The 20,560-nt window shown below is 36.6% G+C and overlaps 1 protein-coding gene across 1 annotated transcript in view; it reads right to left on the bottom strand.

Annotated features, from left to right (window-relative positions):
* Positions 1-20,560, bottom strand: part of LOC149804464 (protein Smaug homolog 1-like) — a 123,294-nt gene that overhangs the window by 13,455 nt on the left and 89,279 nt on the right. The window contains exons 8-12 of the mRNA XM_089940673.1: positions 19,993-20,078; positions 17,041-17,150; positions 11,977-12,175; positions 7,975-8,053; positions 6,629-6,715 (exon numbers count right to left, since the gene is read on the bottom strand). Of these exons, the coding sequence (XP_089796799.1) occupies positions 6,629-6,715; positions 7,975-8,053; positions 11,977-12,175; positions 17,041-17,150; positions 19,993-20,078 (561 nt within the window). The remainder of the gene's footprint in view (positions 1-6,628; positions 6,716-7,974; positions 8,054-11,976; positions 12,176-17,040; positions 17,151-19,992; positions 20,079-20,560) is intronic.

The raw sequence follows: 20,560 nt of genomic DNA, 5'->3' as shown, positions 1-20,560 counted from the left end.
TGTCCTGTCCATAAATTAAGAAGTCAGCCATGATAATATTTACTCAAACAAGCCAATTTTCAAGTGAATTATTTTCCTCTGAGAATATTTACCCAATCACATCAAAGTAAGGGATATAAACTTACTACCTCCTGCAACCAGCTCTACTAAAAGGACAACAATTTGTCTTTTCCATGTCATGAAGTCAAAGGAACACAACTCTTTCACATCACCTCCCCTTGCCACCACCAGGTGTGGCTAATTTTTAAGCAAAGCAATATACCATCTATGATGCTCGCATAGTGGGGTGGTTTGTTTTGAATTTAAATAATGTGATCCGATAAGTATTCTTCATAATTTACTTTTAAAAAATTTGCTTTCTCTCTTAATTACACTCCCTAATCATATTAATATTAGGAATATAGGTAACTGGAGTCAAGAATGCTGAACATCCAACCTATATCTCAGGTATCCTTTTAGGGAATAATAGTCAAAGTAAAAAACATGCTCTTCAATATCCATTTCTCTTCCTGCTCCACTGTAAGACCCCTATTGATACTGAAGTCTTGAAAAGATGTTGCCTCTAGTTGTATGAGCATTAATCTCTTGAGTGTTTCTGAGCTTAATCTGTTCCTTATATGTGTATGAATACTGCTCTTTCACAGTCTGCTGTCTGATGGGGCTAACTAGTCCATTCATGCCACAGTCTTCTTGTTCACACAGAGGTATTTTGATCAAATAAATATCTTTACTTCCTTTTAAGTTTCATTTTTAGATTCTTATTTATTATTTATCATAACCTTTATGCTAGGGTTTTATGGTTTTGTAGTATATGGTCCTGCAGGGCTAAATTGTGATGAGAAAAGAAATGAAAATTGCACTGTACTTTTAAACTGTCTGTGTTTTAATTCAGCAGGTTTGTCTTCCTCTTCTACATTAAGTTTTGAAATACCACTAAAATAAGAGGTTGACCAGCATGCTGTGTTTTCTTTGTCCATCCAGTAGGTACATCTGACTCGTATCTAACACTATTTTCGGGTTCAAAAATCACTCACTGGCATATCCAATAATACTTTCCCCTGCTCCAATAATCTGTTATACTTCCTAACTTTAAAATTAAATTTGCCTTCAACACACTGATCAGTCAGTATTTGCTAACAAAATGTTGCAAAATGATCAATCACAGACACCCTCAAAGTTCACAAATCTGATGAAAGACTGACTGATGGAGAAACCATTCTGCATGAATGATTTGAAACTTTCTGGATAGAGTGTCATCCAGGACAATGAGTCTGTGGGAATGTGTCTTTGTTTTATGTTGATATAGAGTTGGCCATACCAATGTAGAAACTGCTTGATCAGAATGCACAGGTCTGGTGATTTGGTGCCTCAAACCCCAACCCCCCATCAGAGGAGGTAAGTCACCAATACAGAGTTGTCTGACGTAAGTAGGACTTTTTCCTGAAAGTCAATCCTTCTAGAACTGAAAGGCATTGACCACAGCCTTCATTTCATGAAGGTTCATGTGGAGAGGCATGTCTCATGGCTCCCATGTGCTGATAACCATAACTAAGTGTGGTAACAGGCAGGCACCCCAACCATGTGTACTGGCGTCAGCACATACTGTCATTTCTGTTTGGGGTTTCTCCAAAAGAATTCCTGCCATGAGCCAAACTGAGTTGTGCCACAGGCACAAGAATGATCATACATATCTCCCTCGATAACTCGCACACAACAGGGTCCACAAATGTAGACCGAGGGCGCGAGTTACCGTGGGACCTCCAAAAATTGAAAAAAGTTCACTCTGACATCGAGAAAACTGGGGTGGGTGGGTGGGGTGTTTAAGGTACTGGACTGTTTAATGATTGAATCATAATCATCATTTTACAATCACGTCGATAATAATTGTGAATAACATGCTTTTTGCTAATGAAGTTGTTTGTTATTCTGTTTAAATAACATTTATTTTCAAAATGTCCAACATGTGAAATATTGTTCCACCAAGTTTCAACAACCAGCACATGTACGCGGAAAAATCTGTGTATTACGTCACTGATTTTTGTTTTCTTGATGAGTCTGGTTCCTGCAATGGTGTTTAATAGTATACTGCCAAACAGAGATTCCAAAGAGCAGGGAACTAGACTAACTGCTGATACATCACTAAACAAGATTCCTTTCTTTAAAAACACGACATTTATTTCGTGAGACAATCGGCTACGTCAAAACTCAATTTTTGTGTTGTTCAATTTGTACAATATTGATGTCATGATTTCACTGGAAGTAATAACGAAAATTCTTATCATCTTTGAGGATATCTCTAAGTGCCAGTCCAAGAATTCTCGGAAACTCCACAGTGGTCTGTATCTGTGAATCAAGCTCTTTATTTTACGAAGTATTCATTTCACTTGGCTGCCTTGCTATCTTTGATGACAGTTATGAAAGAGTCTGTTTATTTAAGGTAGTTAATGTTACATACACAATAACTGTTTTAACAGTGTTCGATTGATCAAATGAATTGAGTTCACCCGACATACAACCGGGGCCGCTAGATTTTAAGTTTGTACGATTTTTGTGCCTTTTTAACTTTTCTTTTAGTCCACCGCCTTTATTTGATTCAAAAGATATAATTAATGCGGTAATACAAAGGAGGCCAGCTTTTAATTCAGTGCAACAATGCAACAGATAGTTCCACAAGTCAGTTATCAAAACACAGTTGGCACTTAATTATGTTCTCAGAGAAACACTCACGGACATAGCTGTTACGGTAGATTGATGCATTTTATGTTTAATTACAAGAGGAAACATTGCAATTATGATGATTACACTTAAAAGGAACTAAAAGATAGAGCTAGAACAATTGATAAAAAATTTATTTAATTTGTATTTATTTATTAAAGTACTGCATTCACTCGTCATAAGTGACACTTTCATTGATCAAAAGTTCCTTACATATCGTTAATTGTGGTGTATCATGAATGTCGTTTGGAAAGAAAATGTCAAAAATTGTATGACCTATTTTTAAATTTGATATTTCATAATACTGATTAAAATGTCCTGGTTCTATTTACAGTTTCATACGTTATATCAAAGTTTACATTACCAATTTTGACCATAATTTTCTATTAGGGATAACATTTTTGGGGTATTTTTGGTTTAAAAAAATGGGATCCATGCCTGACTCATTATAAGCAGGTTTGCGACTTATCACGGTGCGAGTTATCGAGGGAGTGGTGTACCATGTGCATGATCGTGACTTTTTGTGAGGAGACTACTAAAAAGGGCTCCTTTGGGCCAGCAAGGTCATCTGTAAAGGGCACAGGGATCGTCCTGGGCTTTGCCAATGTCGCAAATTGTGATTTTTTTTCTTTTTGGCAACAAAATATACCATCTGGCCATTTTTGGGGCAACATCCTTTTTGGCTGTTTAATTTGAACATAAAGTCATGGATTTGGAGTGGAAACATTCAAAGGGACCACAAAAGGAAGCCACAAACTTGGATACACAATGCACTGGAATCTATCTGTAACATAAACAAACCCTTTGTTCATAATGACAAACCCATCTTTACAGTACACTGTGACATCCTAATCCATTTATGTTGACATCTGGCCTGAGTACTGTATGATGTGATACACTCAGTCATGCTACTGGATTATATCTACAATTGACCGACCTCTGAAGATGCGAACAGAAACGGCTACAATTAATTGAATGACAGCTAATCCTTGTTTTGTGTTTTTTAAAATGTACCAATAAAATAGTTTTGCTGAAACTTAAATGAATTCCTATTTCCTAAAAGTCCTTTCAACTCCAATAGTTCCAAGAAATCTGAATACGTTCCAATGAAATATGCCCCTTCTGGATTGAAGTTTCAAATGTACAGAAAGATTTCCAAAGAATTTTTATAAAAGTCGTTGAATAAATTTATTAATGCCATACAGTTATTGCAGTGTGTCATGCAAACAATAAATCTTTTCAAAAACCAAGTTGGGAGATTGAATCTGAAAACATGCAGATTGGGACCTACCATCAGAAATGTTTTGCGACATATTTAAGCATCATTTTCACTAAATATTCACTGATTTTTTTGGTCCAATACACATGAAATTCTCACCGTTTCTCTCTTTGGAGTGCGTTATTCCCCCCCCCCCCCCACGTGCCTGCATTTCATATTCTGGTCAGCTGTGCCTAAACTGCACAATAGCTAAAGTTTAGACTCATGCCTCTTTGACATACTTTCAAAGAAACCGCCTGTTCTACAGTGAGCGAAAGCACTAGCAATTGTTTAACAAAATAAACAATGCCCTTTATTGTTATAACTAACTATGCCTAAAATGGGTGTGAATTTATGTTAAGAGTTCAAATGTGGTCTCAAGCTACTATATATGCGATAACTATTTCCCACATTTTATATTTTATATCCTACCTTATTTCCTTATTGTTAACTCGTATATGCACACAACACTACTAACTAAACAACATATTTATTCCGAATTAGTTTTTTGGGGGGCAGATATGATCTGTATGTTTCTTCATTACTTCTTTTAATTTAATGATGGTAATTAATGCTTATATATATATATATATATATATATATATATATATGGTACATTAATGCCAGGTGTTGACTCGTTAAGTTTCATTGGTGGGAATGAATATCCTAGTTTGCTTGTCGAGAAAAAAAATCTACAGCATTCAGTGATCATTCTTCGGATTTAGGAACCAATTCACTAAAAGCAAAGCATGTAAAGCGTGGCAACAATTTATTTCTGAACACCTGGTTGATGGAGATGAGCTTTGTGAAGCTAGCCATAAAGGTGGGGGGGGACGTTTAATTCCTGAATGCATGAAATTGATGGTTGCATTATACGTCACTTATCTTAAATTGCAAAGTACAATCATAGGGTTTTAGTATTAAAATGTCATTAACTAAAGTTCCTTACAAAACTATTGTTTGGAAAATAATGGAAAATAATACACATAATACAGATTTGCTTAAAACATGTTTCTAATAAAAAACGAGTGAGAGATAGAGACAGAGAGAGAGAGAGAGAGAGAGAGAGAGAGAGAGAGAGAGAGAGAGAGAGAGAGAGAGAGACTGTAGATGTCAGGAAAGTAGATATTTTAGATTCGATAATGCATTTGTTTCAGGTGACAACAGTAATGCCTATGCACTAACTGTGATGCCGGATGCAAAGACACAGGCAGTAGTGCAAAACAGACATGTAATGATTTATTTTGTAATATGGCTGTATTGCTTGTTGTCAATAAGGTAATAACTATCCCATATTTTTTAATTGTCATTGCCTATTACATTAACAGACTTGGAAAAACATTCACTACTTGTTAAAGCAACATTTTTTTAAAATTGGTGACAAAATACTGAGGTTGGTGATTTGTTTGCCAACAACCTTTTAAGAGCCAGGACCATCGGGGGGAGGGGGGCATAAAAAAGATAACCAAGCAGGATAAAGTCTGCCACTACAATGATTAATCTGACTTGCAAGAATGATCTTGCTGAAATCCAAGTCTTGTTGAAAAGACCGATTTGATGATCAATACTAAGTGAATGTGAAGGAGCTGCACCAGATTGAAGTTGGTGAGAAACTCTATATCCAGATGTACAAAATGCTGGGATGCATGAAGCTCAAACTTCCCCCAGTTCACTAGAAAAGCTAGTGGAATCTAAAGTGACAGGAAATCACTTCAGTCCTTGAGAATAGAACTTACCATATGTTTCTATAAGATGTTATCCAAGTATGCTGCCATCAATGTAGATAATTTGAATGGAACAAGGTGACAATGCAATTTGTAATTTTGGTAAAAGCCAAGAGGGTAATGTTTAGGCCAAATAATAGGACTTGAAACTGATATACAGTATCACAGTAAGCACAACAGAGAAATTTCTGTGATGTCAAAATCGAGACTGATGGCATACTTATCCCTTCTGATGGAGAAACTATCAATCTCACTTTCTCCATTTGGTGGCATAATGGGTTAAGGTGATTGACCTCAACTTGTTTTTCACCTTCAGGATGAGAAAGAGCCTGGAATAAAACTGCGGTTTCTGCACAATCTCTACCATCCAAAAATTGGGAGGAACACTCCATCAATGAGTCAGGAAAACCTTATTAGTATTGGATGGAAACAAAGGTAAATCTGGGCTGAATGTAATAACTGCATTGTTGTCTCCTGAAGCAGACAAAGGCAGCAGAATGCGAAACTTTAAGTAACTTTAGCTGACAGCTGTAAACATTGCACTGAGTGGGGGAGGGGGATGAGGATCCCACCAACATCCCCTACAAGACTCACAAGAAATGATGACTTTAGACATATCCCTAGGATATCAATGTTATCTTTGTGAGGCTTTTTTCTTTTGTCTCTCCCTCAGGATACCTTTTGTAGAACTGAAGTCCAATCCTCAGACCAATGCTGCTGGGAAGAGATGACGTACATTTTGTACATATTAGACAAGACATTCCATCTTCCCTTGCCTTAAATTTCCCGTGACCAGGTGGGCTAAAAACAGCTTAATAAATTCATTTGTTGTCATGTTTACATAAGGGACATGGAGCATAGGTTCATAAAACCAAACAAAATGAAATGTAATTTATTCTGTCCTTTATTAAAATAAATGCAGAGTACTCACCTGAGCCTCCCAGTGCATGCTCAGTCATACTGCGACACAAACTATCTAATTGGGCATTGATGTCTGTATCATTTGAAGACTCACCAGCTGCAAATAAAAATGGTGCAAATACAATGAAAACATTCCACATACAAATGAATAAATAACCTATCTAAACTGTTCCAATATGTTGCACTGGCATGTGCAAGGGCTGCTCTAACTTGAATACTGGGGGCCCGAGTGGTAGAGTGGTCTAAAGTGCTCTCTGTTACGGATCAGTGCCATCTCATCTCTGTCTGCGTGGGTTCAAGTCTTGGATTCAGACAATGTGGGTATGTGAGAAACCTTGCCAGCAGCTTCTCGAGGGTCAGTGGTTCTTTCCAGGGATTTCCCATGTTCTTCCTCCACCATTAATACTGGCCTCCATGTATAGCCTATTGTGTGTTGAAAAATGGCGTTAAATCCTACAACAACTTGAATATTTTCTCCACGTACAAGTCCACTTACATCTGGGCCACTGAGAGTGCAGACCTTATTCTACATTTAAGATACTGACAAATTAATATCTTCTTTTGATGTCCAAAACTTTGCGGACATAGACATTAATCTGCAGGCTAAATCTTTGAAAATTTTAGGTTGGGGTGGGCAAGTCTAGCAATCTAACCAATGAAATACTGAGAAGCAAGCAATTTCATTAGAGAAAGCTATTTACTGACAACTATTCCAAATGAGTATTCAGCCATTAATTCAGGGGTCTCAAACATGCAGCCCATGGGCCACATGTTGCCTGCCAGGCCATATCCTATGGCCCACAAAATGATTGGTGTTACAAGATGTCATGATAGATTAAAAAAACATGGCACAGCTGTTAGGCCATTGAAAATGCTCTCATGTCTATCTAAAATATCAATTCTGTATCAGTAACTGTTTAAAATATACTAATTAAATAATTATTCCAGGAATATTGTAGAGCACTGGTTTAAAAATATAAATAAAATTATAGGAATTTTCATACACAATTCATGTAAAAATAAAGGGCTAATAACACCTTGATATTACGTATTAAATACCAAAAGTTAAGATACACGAATATTAAGGTTAAACAGAAAATAATAGCATAATATCTTAAAATAATAATTAACAAATATGCATCATCACCAGCTGCCCATATTCACACATGTACTAAATACATCCATACAATCATTATATATCCTCATAAATCTTTTATTTAAAAAAAAACAACTCATAAGAATAATCTGCTTGTATAGTTTATTATAGGGATTTAGATCCAATACTGGAGTGGGGTGGATAACCTGTCATTATTAGTCTCAAGATTACAGACCATCTTTGATATTGTAAAAACTTACGAGGTACAGAAAATCCCAGCTGCTGTGCCGACCTGAGTGGGGCAGACTGGGTCCGTGTCACTGGGCTCTTCATTGCTTGCTGAAAACAGAATTGAAGATTTTACATTCTAAGTTGGGCAAGTGATAATGTATTCTCTCAATTATCCATGTAAGACTACACAGAAAAACCAAGACTTCAATGGAAAAAGGTCTATCTATCTGCCACCAGCTGTCTGTAAATCCTTGCAATTTAAAATTCTAAAGGACTGATGACCAATTATCTTAAGTTTTGTGTGAATCATTTCTGAACAGCAACTGGACAATTAAGTTCGTCTGACCTTGGTGCTGCATAATTAGATATATAGCAGAGGTAGATAAAATCCATTGCCTGGGAGAACAAAACAACCAAAATTAATGCTGTGCAACCATTTTTCCCCGATGTAAAAGCCCAGTTGCACAATCAAGACAATATTGTTAAAAAATATTATGTTACAAGCTGTAATTGAATTTTTTTCTGTTGTCCTGTAACAAACAACAGTCCCTCTAGGTAACTATAGCATAATCTTCACTCAGTAACACCTGCATTAGGTGAATGGTTTCCATCCTACAGACCAGTCTATAATGATTAAGTTGTAGATGCACGTCTTAAAACTGGATATATTGAAACAGCTTACTACTTCATTTTGAAGGGTGACGGCCCACTTGAGTGTCTCTCCTGCAATGAATCTTTACCATCAAACACTTTTGACTGACAGTATCATTATCTTATGAATATGCAATCAATATTATTCTGTTAAAAATATTAAAAAACCTTTTGACACAATCAAGGTGTATCAGATTTTAAATTTCTTGGAAGATGCTAATATCTGTAACAAAATTTAATTTGCTGCATTGTTCAAGTGATTTCAATCAATTCTCCACGGTTACTTGATTTGAAAAACCTAGTGATATTTGTGTCATAGAGAATATTTCATCTGTTTACAGTGCCCATTGGTTGGAGAAACTTAAATACTTTTATACCATTTATTTTTTGGGGCCCCGAGTGGCCGAGTGGTCTAAAGCGCTCTCTGTTACGGATCACTGCCATCTCACCTCTGTCTGAGCTTGTTCGAGTCTCGGATTCAGCCAACGTGGGCACGTGAGAAAGCTTGCCAGTAGCTTCTCATGGGTCGGTGGTTCTTTCCAAGGTTTTATCGGGTTCTTCCTCCACCATTAATACTGGCCGCCATGTATAGCATATCGTGTGCTGAAAAATGGTGTTAAACCCCACAACAACAATCCATTTATTTTTATCGATGCTCCTAGGTTATATACTTTCATGACCACATTAGTTTTGGCATTGCATGGCCTTATTCTGCTGCTGTGGCATAAAACCCAAATTCATCATCATCATCCATACCTGAGTGGTGGGTGATTTCTATAGATGAGAAGCCGCACTAATCCAGTGTCAGTTACTCGTAACCTAATTAGGCAATAGCATTCCAAACTACTACTGCCTCAAAGTGAACCCTTGAAGCTTTTTTGTCAACGTATCAACATATAGAAGCAGTGTCTTTCATTTCTAATTTGATACAGTGAATGCCTATGATAAAGTTGTACGCTTTCCCACTGGCAAGAGGAAGAAATGGAAACAAGCTGTAATGCATGCGACACTTGTTGCTGCTGACTTACTTTAGCTAAAGGAATGTGGCAAGTATAAAGAACCAAACCAGTTGCAATTGTTGTTGCATACTCAAGTGGCTTGTAGGGTAATGAGTGGAACATATTGCAAAAGCAGCATCAGATTCACAAAAGCATCCACCATAATGATGTCAAATCTGATAAACATCAAACATGGACAAGTTGCAGAGCTGACGGGCAACAATAAACCTGGTCTGATAGATCAGCCCCTGAACAGTCTGATAAATCAGCCCTTAGACGTGGTCTGATCAATCAATCCCTAAACTTGGTCTGATATATCTGCCCATAAACCTAGTCTGAAAAATCAGCCCATAAACCCCTGGTCTGATAAATCAGCCCTTAAACTTGGTCAGATAAACCATCCCTTAAACCTGGTCTGATATATCAGCCATTAAACCTGGTCTGCTAAATCAGCCCTTAAACCTGGTCTGATAAATCAGCCCTTAAACCTGGTCTGATAAATCAGATATTAAACCTGGTCTGATTAACCAGCCCTTAAATTGGTCTGATACATCAGCCATTAAACCTGGTCTGATAAATCAGAACTTAAACCAGGTCTGATAAATCAGCCCCATAACCTGTATTTCTTTTCATGGGTGGTTACTGATTAATACCATTAAGGTTTGGGGGGACGGGGACTGATTTAATGGGACAAGAAAAACAAAATCAAAAAGAAAAGGAAATTATTTATTTTTGCATTTGCTATCTCAAACTGATTAAATAAGTGTGTAAACATGTGTGATGTTTTCTATTAGCAAGACAGATGGGGAGCTTCAAGCACTGTGTGTAATTAGGACTAACTATAATAATATATGAAAAAAGTTGGTTAATAATTTTGATTACAGCACTGTTGGAGGTAATGCAGTAATTTACCAGGCAAACTTATAAGTCTGTTGGGCAATTTGTTTTTCAATTCAAAGGATGCAATTGAACAGCAGCAAATTTCTAAGTCAAGCAGAGCCGTAACTCCATTTCATCTTGTTGAAAAATATGAAAATCAAACTTGAGCCAGGTCTATTTAATGTGAAGTCTCATACTAAAGTTGATTTCAGTCCATGAAATCCTTCAAAAGCTATTGAGTGGAGACGAAACTGGCAATAGGTTGAAACTAATGTGACATGACTATGGATGGACATGGGTATATGCCCCTTGTGTAGATATGGTGGGCATAAAAATGCCTACAACTTTCTAATTCTTATTGATACGCAGGAGGTTGACCTTTTTTGCCCATACTTGACCTATTAACTCATTCAGCCCCAATCCCGCCTGTAGGCGTGATGAGGCTGTACCCTACTTCCGAGCTCTGCAGCAACAAGGTCATTTAAGATACACCAAAGTGGGTGGTATTACAAAAAAGCGGACAGATATAGCTCTACAATGATACCAAATAATCTGGACGTTCTAGTTACACTACAAAATACAGAGGGAAAAACCTAATTTTTTTGACCATTTTTTTTTCACCCAAAATTTGCCTGTGGTCAGAATCTGATTTTGTGTTCGAATTTTAGACCTTTTCACCTCAGATCTAAGGCAGACCAGTCTAAGCTACACACAGACAGGTGAACCGTTGAAAAAAGGAGAATAAGGTGGGCATCTGGAATAAAGAGTGGTCTCAATACAAAAACTTTCACCCTTTTGATCATTCACGAGTAAAATAACCAATGGAAAACAATGTTTCGAATGCAACTAAGCATTAGTCTCATGGAAAATCTGTTGGAAGTGGATGAATTAGGATGTATTCAGAAATAGCCCCCAAAATGTGTTTCATACTCGCATTTCAAGCGAAAACGACAAAAACCTCCAGGGCTGAATGAGTTAAAGGGGAAAAAATATAGATCTAGTATTGTTACATCCAAAATGAAATACTACATGATTGTACAATTCTAAACGCAATTCCACTATACATAAATGTTATAAAACTTGCTTTCACATAATGACTTCTATCCAAATTTGTTAGTCATAATTTTTGCAAAGAAAAGAAACAAAATATTGGTCATGGCCCGCATATAAGGTGCACATCTGAGTTATTAGTTGATTGGTACATACACCAAGATGTATTCACATACCTAGTAACATGATTCTGTAGTCAAATGTTATCGAGACTCTGACTACATAAAAATCCTCAACACTGAGGTTAATCTAGGATGTGGACAGAATTATGGTATGACACACAGAAAGCTGCCAAAATGAGTTGAATGTAATGTTTTCATCAAGGTGGGTTTGTAAAAAATAACAATTTACAAAAATGTACTAAAAAAATGATGATGTAAATCAACATGGAGTAAGCAGCCCTGCAAAACATATGCAACTGTAACAAAAGCAATGATAATGCTATAAACTTACATCTAGAAGGCCTGGACGGGAAAATATGTTGAGCGAGTTGTTACGGTGTAATGGAATATGTCCAGTGCTAGTTGTTCCTCCCACCAGTGACCGTTTACTGCCAAAACTCCATTGTGTGCTGGGCTTGGGAATTCTCCCTGATCGCTGTAGTACTGGACGGCTATTGTTTACAGCACCCATCGGGAATGTATTTCCCCAACTGTTGAAACCAATGCAAAATAATCTATGACAGAGAAATATATTCATGCCTGAAAAGAGCTAAGGAAAAAATATAACCAATGCATCATGCATGTACAGACAGATGGACACGAGTAATACTATATATGCCTATTGCTGTAATTGTGGATCAAAATAAAATATCAACTGTTTTAAAAAATCACTATGGGTAAGCTGTTCAATTGTGAAATCAAACTTGTCAATCCTGGAAAAGGAGAAAAACAGCCTTTTGAAATGTGATTACATACTATGGGTCTGATTCAGTGACCATCAATCATCTTAAAAGTGAAATTTTGTGACAGTTATTGATTAGTAGAGGTGACAAATCAACAGGTTTGTCCTTTATTTCTTGACAGAATTATCTGCCAGCAGCTTACAGTACATGACAACAAATGTATCATTCCGTTCTCCCTAATCAACATAACAATTACATAGGATATCTTACTGGAAATATAACTGTAATGTAAGCAAGAGTCTCCAAAGAGACTGATACTCAACTGACTGAAAGACCATTCACAACCGACTCGATCTTTGGATGAATTTGTAAGTTTCATGGCAATCCTCCAAGTAGTTGAGAAGGAATAGTCATAACAAAACTTGTGCTTACATACAATATGGATGTCAGACAATGGACAAGCTAGCCCCATAAGGTCTTCTGGTATATGAACAGTGTAGTTATAAATGGGGTCATTGTAAAATAACTGGTGAAAAATTTCTCCATGGTTATTCTCTTCCTTTTAATATATCTTTGTGTTCTTTCTACATTTTTTTAAGAAAGTGGTTAAGTTGATATAATATTTATACAGAATGTGCAGCAAATGGCGCCAGGAATGGTTGGATATCTTTTCAAATTTTCATTTTGTATCTGACCCAGCACCACACTGAAATGAATGGTTGGGTGTCTTTTAAATTTTCATTTTGTATCTGACCCAGCACCACAGTGAAATGAATGGTTGGGTGTCTATTCAAATTTTCATTTTGTATCTGACCCAGCACCACACTGAAATGAATGGTTGGGTGTCTATTCAAATTTTCATTTTGTATCTGACCCAGCACCACCCTGAAATGAATGGTTGGGTGTCTATTCAAATTTTCATTTTGTATCTGACCCAGCACCACACTGAAATGAATGGTTGGGTGTCTATTCAAATTTTCATTTTGTATCTGACCCAGCACCACAATTAAATGAATGGTTGGATGTCTTTTCAGATTTTCATTTTTTATCTGAGCCAGTACCACACTGAAATGAATGGTTGGGTGTCTATTCAAATTTTCATTTTGTATCTGACCCAGCACTAAAATGAAATGAACGGTTGGGTGTCTATTCAAATTTTCATTTTGTATCTGACTCAGCACCACACAGAAATGAATGGTTGGGTGTCTATTCAAATTTTCATTTTGTATCTGACCCAGCACCACAATTAAATGAATGGTTGGATGTCTTTTCAGATTTTCATTTTGTATCTGAGCCAGCACCACACAGAAATGAATGGTTGGGTGTCTTTTAAATTTTCATTTTGTATCTGAGCCAGCACCACACAGAAATGAATGGTTGGGTGTCTATTCAAATTTTCATTTTGTATCTGACCCAGCACCACACTGAAATGAATGGTTGGGTGTCTTTTAAATTTTCATTTTTTATCTGACCCAGCACACGTTTAAATGATAAAGTATTGAAAATACTGATGGCTTGGAGATTCATTTCCACTTAAAGGAGCACTACTGCATAATGTGAAAAAATACACAATTCATGAAACTCTAAAAGAATGTTTTCTTTTACAAACACAGCTTTCTGCCCACAAAGTAACTGTCAAACATCTGGACCAGCACAGCAAAGTCAAACTTTCAGATTTCAAAAATGGTGATGTCAGTTTTGATATCTGTAAATAGTGCACAGGAATAATGTTTACATACTCTAACAACTGCATCTATTACTGCAGAAGCTCATGATTCCATGTAAACATTAAGAATATTGAAGACACACATCCCAGATGAAGAAATGTGTTTTGTGGAACATCTAACTGTACATACAGGATTATTTTGAACCAGAGATTGGAGAAAGAAGAAACAGAAGACAGGCGAAAAGGGACAATGGAGCCTAATTGCCTCCAACCTATATGGAAAATGGCTTAAAGTAAGCTGACACGACAGAATGAGGAGCATCTTAAAACCATTAAACAAACACTAGATTATTAATGCTCTAGAATCTAGGTACCATGATTTCCAGTCCATGCTTGCAGCAAATTTAAATCACAGTGATAGCTTACATTATTAATGCAGGGAATGTGTGTATGTGATTTAGAGTTTTAACACAGCTTTAACAATTTTCCAGTCATATCGCTACAATGTTTGCAGTGTGGCAGTTTATAGTGATGTCTACCACTGGGGGGGGGGGGGGGCATCATGCCACAGACACGAAACATCATGTCCCACCCAGTCACATTATCCTGACACCAGGCCAGCCAGTCCTAATACTAACCTTATAATGCTGAGCACCAAGCAAGGCAGCTGCAAGTACCATTTTTACAAGTCTTTGGTATGACTAGGCTGGGGTTCAAACCCATGACCTCCTGCATGCGAGGTAGATGCTCTAACCAATTAGGCCACCAGAGTGGTCTACCTGAGGAATGGATATGCTTCAAATATAACGAATAAAGTTATTGTTACTGGAAATTAACGTGAAGAGTGAAGGTATAAATAATTTCATACTTCTGACCTTTAACGGAGTGCATGACTGCAGTACATGCTCTTTAAATAACCAAAATGGTTTCTTGTGTCATTAATATTGCTTAATTCAAAGAATTTTTGTTGTTAAACCAAAATACTGTTGCTTTGTCAATCTTTCTTTACTGTGCATCGCATGGACAGCAGATGCATTGAGTACGGTATCATATTTTATGAACTTGTTTTGCTTTATATTTCATATTCATTATCTTTTTTCAGGTAACACAATACATACACGATCATTAACAGAATTATTGAAGCATTCTTAGCAGAGGCCTACTAGTGATTCTAATGCATTAGAATCCAAAACCGTTTTGTCTCTTTAGACTGCTCCGGTGACCAAGTTGTTTGAGCATCCACCTCTGATGTGGGAGGTCATGGGTTCGATCCATGGCTGAGTCATACCAAAGACTTACAAAATGGTACTAACAGCTACCTCGCTTGGCGCTCAGCATTAAGAGGTTAGTGTTAGGACTGGTCGGCCTGGTGTCAGGATAATGTGACTGGGTGGGACATGATGCTACATGTCTGCGGCATGATGCCCCAGTGCTAGACATCACTATAAACTGCCACACTGCAGACATCATGGCGATATGACTGAACAATTGTTAAAGCTACGTAAAAAATCCAAATCACACATCACGTCTCTTTAGACCGACTGTTAACACAGCATACACTGATAGAATGGTGAAGGATTCTATGCATATTTTTTTACCCTGATCCAATCTTTACTTTAACGACAATGTTTGAAAAGAATGTTTAGTTTTCATTTTGAAAGTACATTTAAATTTGTGTTCTTGGAAAAAGGAATGAAGTTTTGTATCAATATTTGCATGTAAAACAGTCTTATTTTCTAGTACCATACAATAGATTATAATTCTGTATCTTAAAATTATCATCTGAATGGACGAAATCCAACTTTGTTGTTTTCCAACATTTGTATACTTTGAATCCCTAGTAATATTAGGAACTGAACTATCACAAATACCATAAAATCACCAAGACATTTTCATACAAAAATCACAAACTTGTAAAGCTTTCTCTTCTCCCAATTATAAAACTAGAATATAATATTAATAATAATAATAATAATAATAATAATAATATTTAACTGAAATGTGCATAGGCTGCTATATGTTGTTAACCATAAAATTTAAGTTAAAACAAATAACAATGACTTTTATCGTCATGCATCTTATAGAAAGGTAGGGATTATGCCCACCTGCCTGTTTGTCCCTCATTTATTAATGTAGTGTTACTCTTACAACATTAAAGACACAGACTTTAAATTTTGGAATATGATTGGGGGTAGTCATATTATTGTAGTCAAGCTCTATTTTTAGACAAGGAAACTCCTAGATATGTCGAAGTTTGGCCATCTTTAAAAGAGATTTTCAGACTTATTAGATTCAACATGAACTTAAATATTTTTGACATATCGAATCATACAGAGAAAATTAAAGCAAAGTTCTTTTTTTAAAATGTATGCAGCAGAGCCCCTTTAAAAGCAATTTCTACCATTGTTTCAAGTATTACCATCAATGGACAAGTATCCAAGGGATTTAACTACCATCAAGTCTCATCATTTACCTAAATCTGAGTTTCCTCCCTTGACTTACCAAAACTGACCTAAAAGGCCAGGAACTCTTTGATATTGTTGTTACAAGGTTTAACGCCATTTTTCAGCACAAGATAGGCTATACATGGCAGCCAGTATAAATGGTGGAGAAAGACCCACAAGTAACAGTGAGTGCTTTAGACCATTCGGCCACTCTGGGCCAGTAACTCTTTAAATTTACTATTAAGTTTATTAAGACCTTTAGGTTTATTAGCATTATTAGTAATACAAACTATATTTTGTGAAAGAGATTGGACACTATGCCAAAGAAAGGGCAGCTTTCAACCAGTCCCCCCCCCCCACCAATTTAAAACCAAAAATTCAACACAACTGTTGACACTATTGCTATTAGCAAAAAGAACAATCATGTATTGAAATCTAATGATTTAGACCCACCCAACAAATGCAATGATGTACAACTCTTTGACAAAAAAATGGGTTGACTGCTGGGCAATCAGATTTATTATGAACCGGCCTTGTGATATATTTTTTAAGTTGATTATTACTTTGGTCTTGGCTTCTTGTCAAAACCATACTTAAATGGTGCTGGCTGCCATATTCTTCGAGCCTGTTGTTTCCAGGTATCCAGAAGTTTCTTCTGCTTTGCAGAAAAGGCCTAAAAGAGAATGAGTCACAATGAGTTTATTAGATATTCAAGTCCTTGAATATATTCACTTAGTTCCCAAAGTACTGTTTAAATCAAAGTTTATCTGCACTGCTATATCCAAGAGCATGTAAATCACAAACTCCTCTTTGACTATTAATAACAGTGTATAGCTGAAAGAATAAGCATGGTGTTTGTATCTTCATTACATAGTGTCCCTTTGTGTTTCAGATAAACAAGTCTGATTCACTAGAATTTTTCAACAAATAAATCTTATTACTTCAACATAATTCAAACTGTCATGAACAATAACAGTCCTCTTGTGACCTTCAAATCTCGCTGAACCAATAAAATGATTGAGCATGTGTGTTAGGGTAATTGCACTTAATTACACTCTGAATTCCTCCACTTAAGTGACGCACATTCATATTCACATGTGGTTTTGACCTGCTTAGTTGTTGATTTCACCTTAGTTCAGCCTTGTCATAAATGGAACTCTTATGACAGAATATATATGTATTTTATGATAGTAATAACAACTGAATTAAAGGATACATAGCTTCATAGTCTCAAACGACAAAAATAAAAGTATTATAAATTCAAATGATGATACATATTTCCATAACATTTCCATGTATCATCACTGTATATGACTTAAAAAAATTAACAAGACTTCAGCATAATCTGTAGACAGATATCACAGCTGCAATCACCATTGGAAAAGTGATCATATATATCTTGAAGCTTAGGCAGGCAAAAATTAACTGCATAGGTTTCAAAGAACACCTTGTCTGCAAAAAGTACAGTGAAGGATAATGTTATACCCATGTCTCAATATCAATCTAATTCACATCTCTGTTTTTTCGTTGAATTCGAAAAGACAGCAATCAGCTTTAGATCCATTTAATCATATCAGTTCCTCTCTTGTAAAGAGTCCTGATGTTCCAAAATGATAAAAGCAAGATTTTCAAATAATAAATTTTTTTTTTTAAAAAGTGTCAGACATCACTTATTTACTGTTGATATCAGACTATAAGAAATTTCTGTGTATGGACAAAACATTCAGAAATAAGATTCTATCCCATACAAATGATTACAAGATGGTGCCCTTAAAATAATCTTTGTTTATTTTTAAAAATGTTTCCATATTGTATTTTTCAAACTTTACTACTGTAAAATCACAATAATTTAATTTGGTTAAATGTTTTAGCATATTAACCACAAAAAATTTTAGCAAATTACTGATACAGTGAACTTTTAGTTTTAACTTTTTTTAAAAAACTATTTAAACAAATAACTGGAACTGTCCATCTGGGTAACTTGGTGTTTATCTGTAACCATCCATCCAGACAGACAGCTGACGGGTGTTTATCTGGAACTGACCATCTGGACAGCTATTGGGTGTTTATCTGGAACTGACCATCTGGACAGCTATTAACCTTTATATCTCAGATTTTAAAGTTACAGTGGTCCCCTCAAGGTACTAACAAGGATGCTCACATGGCAGTGTGTTGGAAGGGCTTTTATGTAACGTGATTAGGTAATTATTCTTGAAAAAAACAATTTACTTAAAAATTTGCTTTCTCCTTCAAGTATGTTCCCCAATCACATTATATTAGGATAATAAGTAATAAGAAGCAGGGATGCTAAGCATCCGACCTCTACCTTCGAGGGAAGAACAGCTGGATTCCCCATGTGAACGATAAGCCATACCACTAAACACAGACTGGGGTCATTTGACCTGTGACCCAAAAACACAGTTAAGAAGATGAATGTTGAAAACATCCTAAAAAATTTAACTGGCAAATCCAGCGAAGCTAACTGGCTGTGTTGACTGATCAAGTTGGGTCTGGAGGCTGTCTGTGCTGTTGTCACCAGACCAACCAGATGTAAGGTTTTCTTCTGTGAAGCTAAATCAATGAAAAAACAACTCGTGAAGGTTGACTCAGAATGCCAGCCAACAGCTTCTATTGTTTGGGACAGAAAAATTATTTTTGAATGTAAGGCTCACAGAGATAGCTTGAAGCTTTTGAGCCATAATCCTCTGATCTGGTGAGATGTCAAAGTACAGTGAGCATATGACCCACTTCAGCCATAACCTTCTGATCTGGTGAGATGTCAAAGTACAGTGAGCATACAACCCACTTCAGCCATAACCTTCTGATCTGGTGAGATGTCAAAGTACAGTGAGTGTACAACCCACTTCAGCCATAACCTTCTGATCTGGTGAGATGTCAAAGTACAGTGAGCGTACAACCCACTTCAGCCATAACCTTCTGATCTGGTGAGATGTCAAAGTACAGTGAGCGTACAACCCACTTCAGCCACTTGCTCCTCCACATGATACACTGTCTGATTGGGAGATGGATGCCTTTCAGTAACAGAGGATACGATCACTCATAAATGGCTCAGTAGCTTGTGCTAAAGTCACATTCCCAATGAGTTACTCAAGGCTTGCTTTTGGCATGCAAAAAAGTCTAACAAAAAGGCCAACAGGTCTGACAAAAGTCAACAAATCCAACAAAAAGGCCAACAAGTCTGACAAGAAACTGCGGCAGCAAAGTAATTGTAGATGCACATCTTCAGGTGATGACCATAATGTTAACAAAGTTTCATAAAAAATTCTGGATTAGTTGCATACACAAAATTACATGATGGATGTCCGTGAGGATATTTATATACCCCCACCCAAACAGAGAAATAAGTAAAGCATTTGGATTTAATTAAATGTGAAACAAAAGAAGTGTCAAAGCAATTTTATGATTGTGCAGAATGGTTCAAAAATCACAGCTGTAGAAATAAAAGGCAACAAAAAATAAGCACATTTATCAATATTCAGTAAAACATCATTTACCTCATGGTTGATACATTTATCTACCAGCTGTAGGTACATGTTGAAGCACTCCTCATCATAACGACTGGTCAGTAGCTGGGTACATACTGAAAAAGATACAACACTGAACTAATGGACTAATGGAAAAATAAGCATGCAATACACATTAAGAAGCTGGTCATAACCTGAATGTCAAGGCTACCCTGAACTTTGATACCAAGAAACTGACCTGCATGTCAAGCCTTCCCTGAGCTTTGATAACAAGAAACTGGCCATAACTGTATCTCAAATCTGCCCAAAGCTTTGGTAACAAGAAAATGGCCATAACCTGTATGTCAAGCCTGCCCTGAGCTTTGATAACAAGAAACTGGCCATAGTCTGCATGTGAAGCCTGCCCTAAACTTTGATAACAAGAAACTGGCCTGCATGTCAAACCTGCCCTGAGCTTTGATAACAAGAAAAAACTGGCCTCATGTCAAGTCTGCCCTAAGCTTTGATAACAAGAAACTGGCCTGCATGTCAAGCCTGCCCTAAGCTTTGATAACAAGAAACTGACCTGCATGTCAAACCTGCCCTAAGCTTTGATAAC

Source organism: Sinohyriopsis cumingii, chromosome 2, assembly GCF_028554795.1.
Source record: "Sinohyriopsis cumingii isolate HCF-2022 chromosome 2, ASM2855479v2, whole genome shotgun sequence".
In the NCBI taxonomy this organism is placed as follows: Eukaryota; Metazoa; Mollusca; class Bivalvia; order Unionida; family Unionidae; genus Sinohyriopsis; species Sinohyriopsis cumingii.
This window is presented reverse-complemented; position numbering and strand designations above follow the sequence as displayed.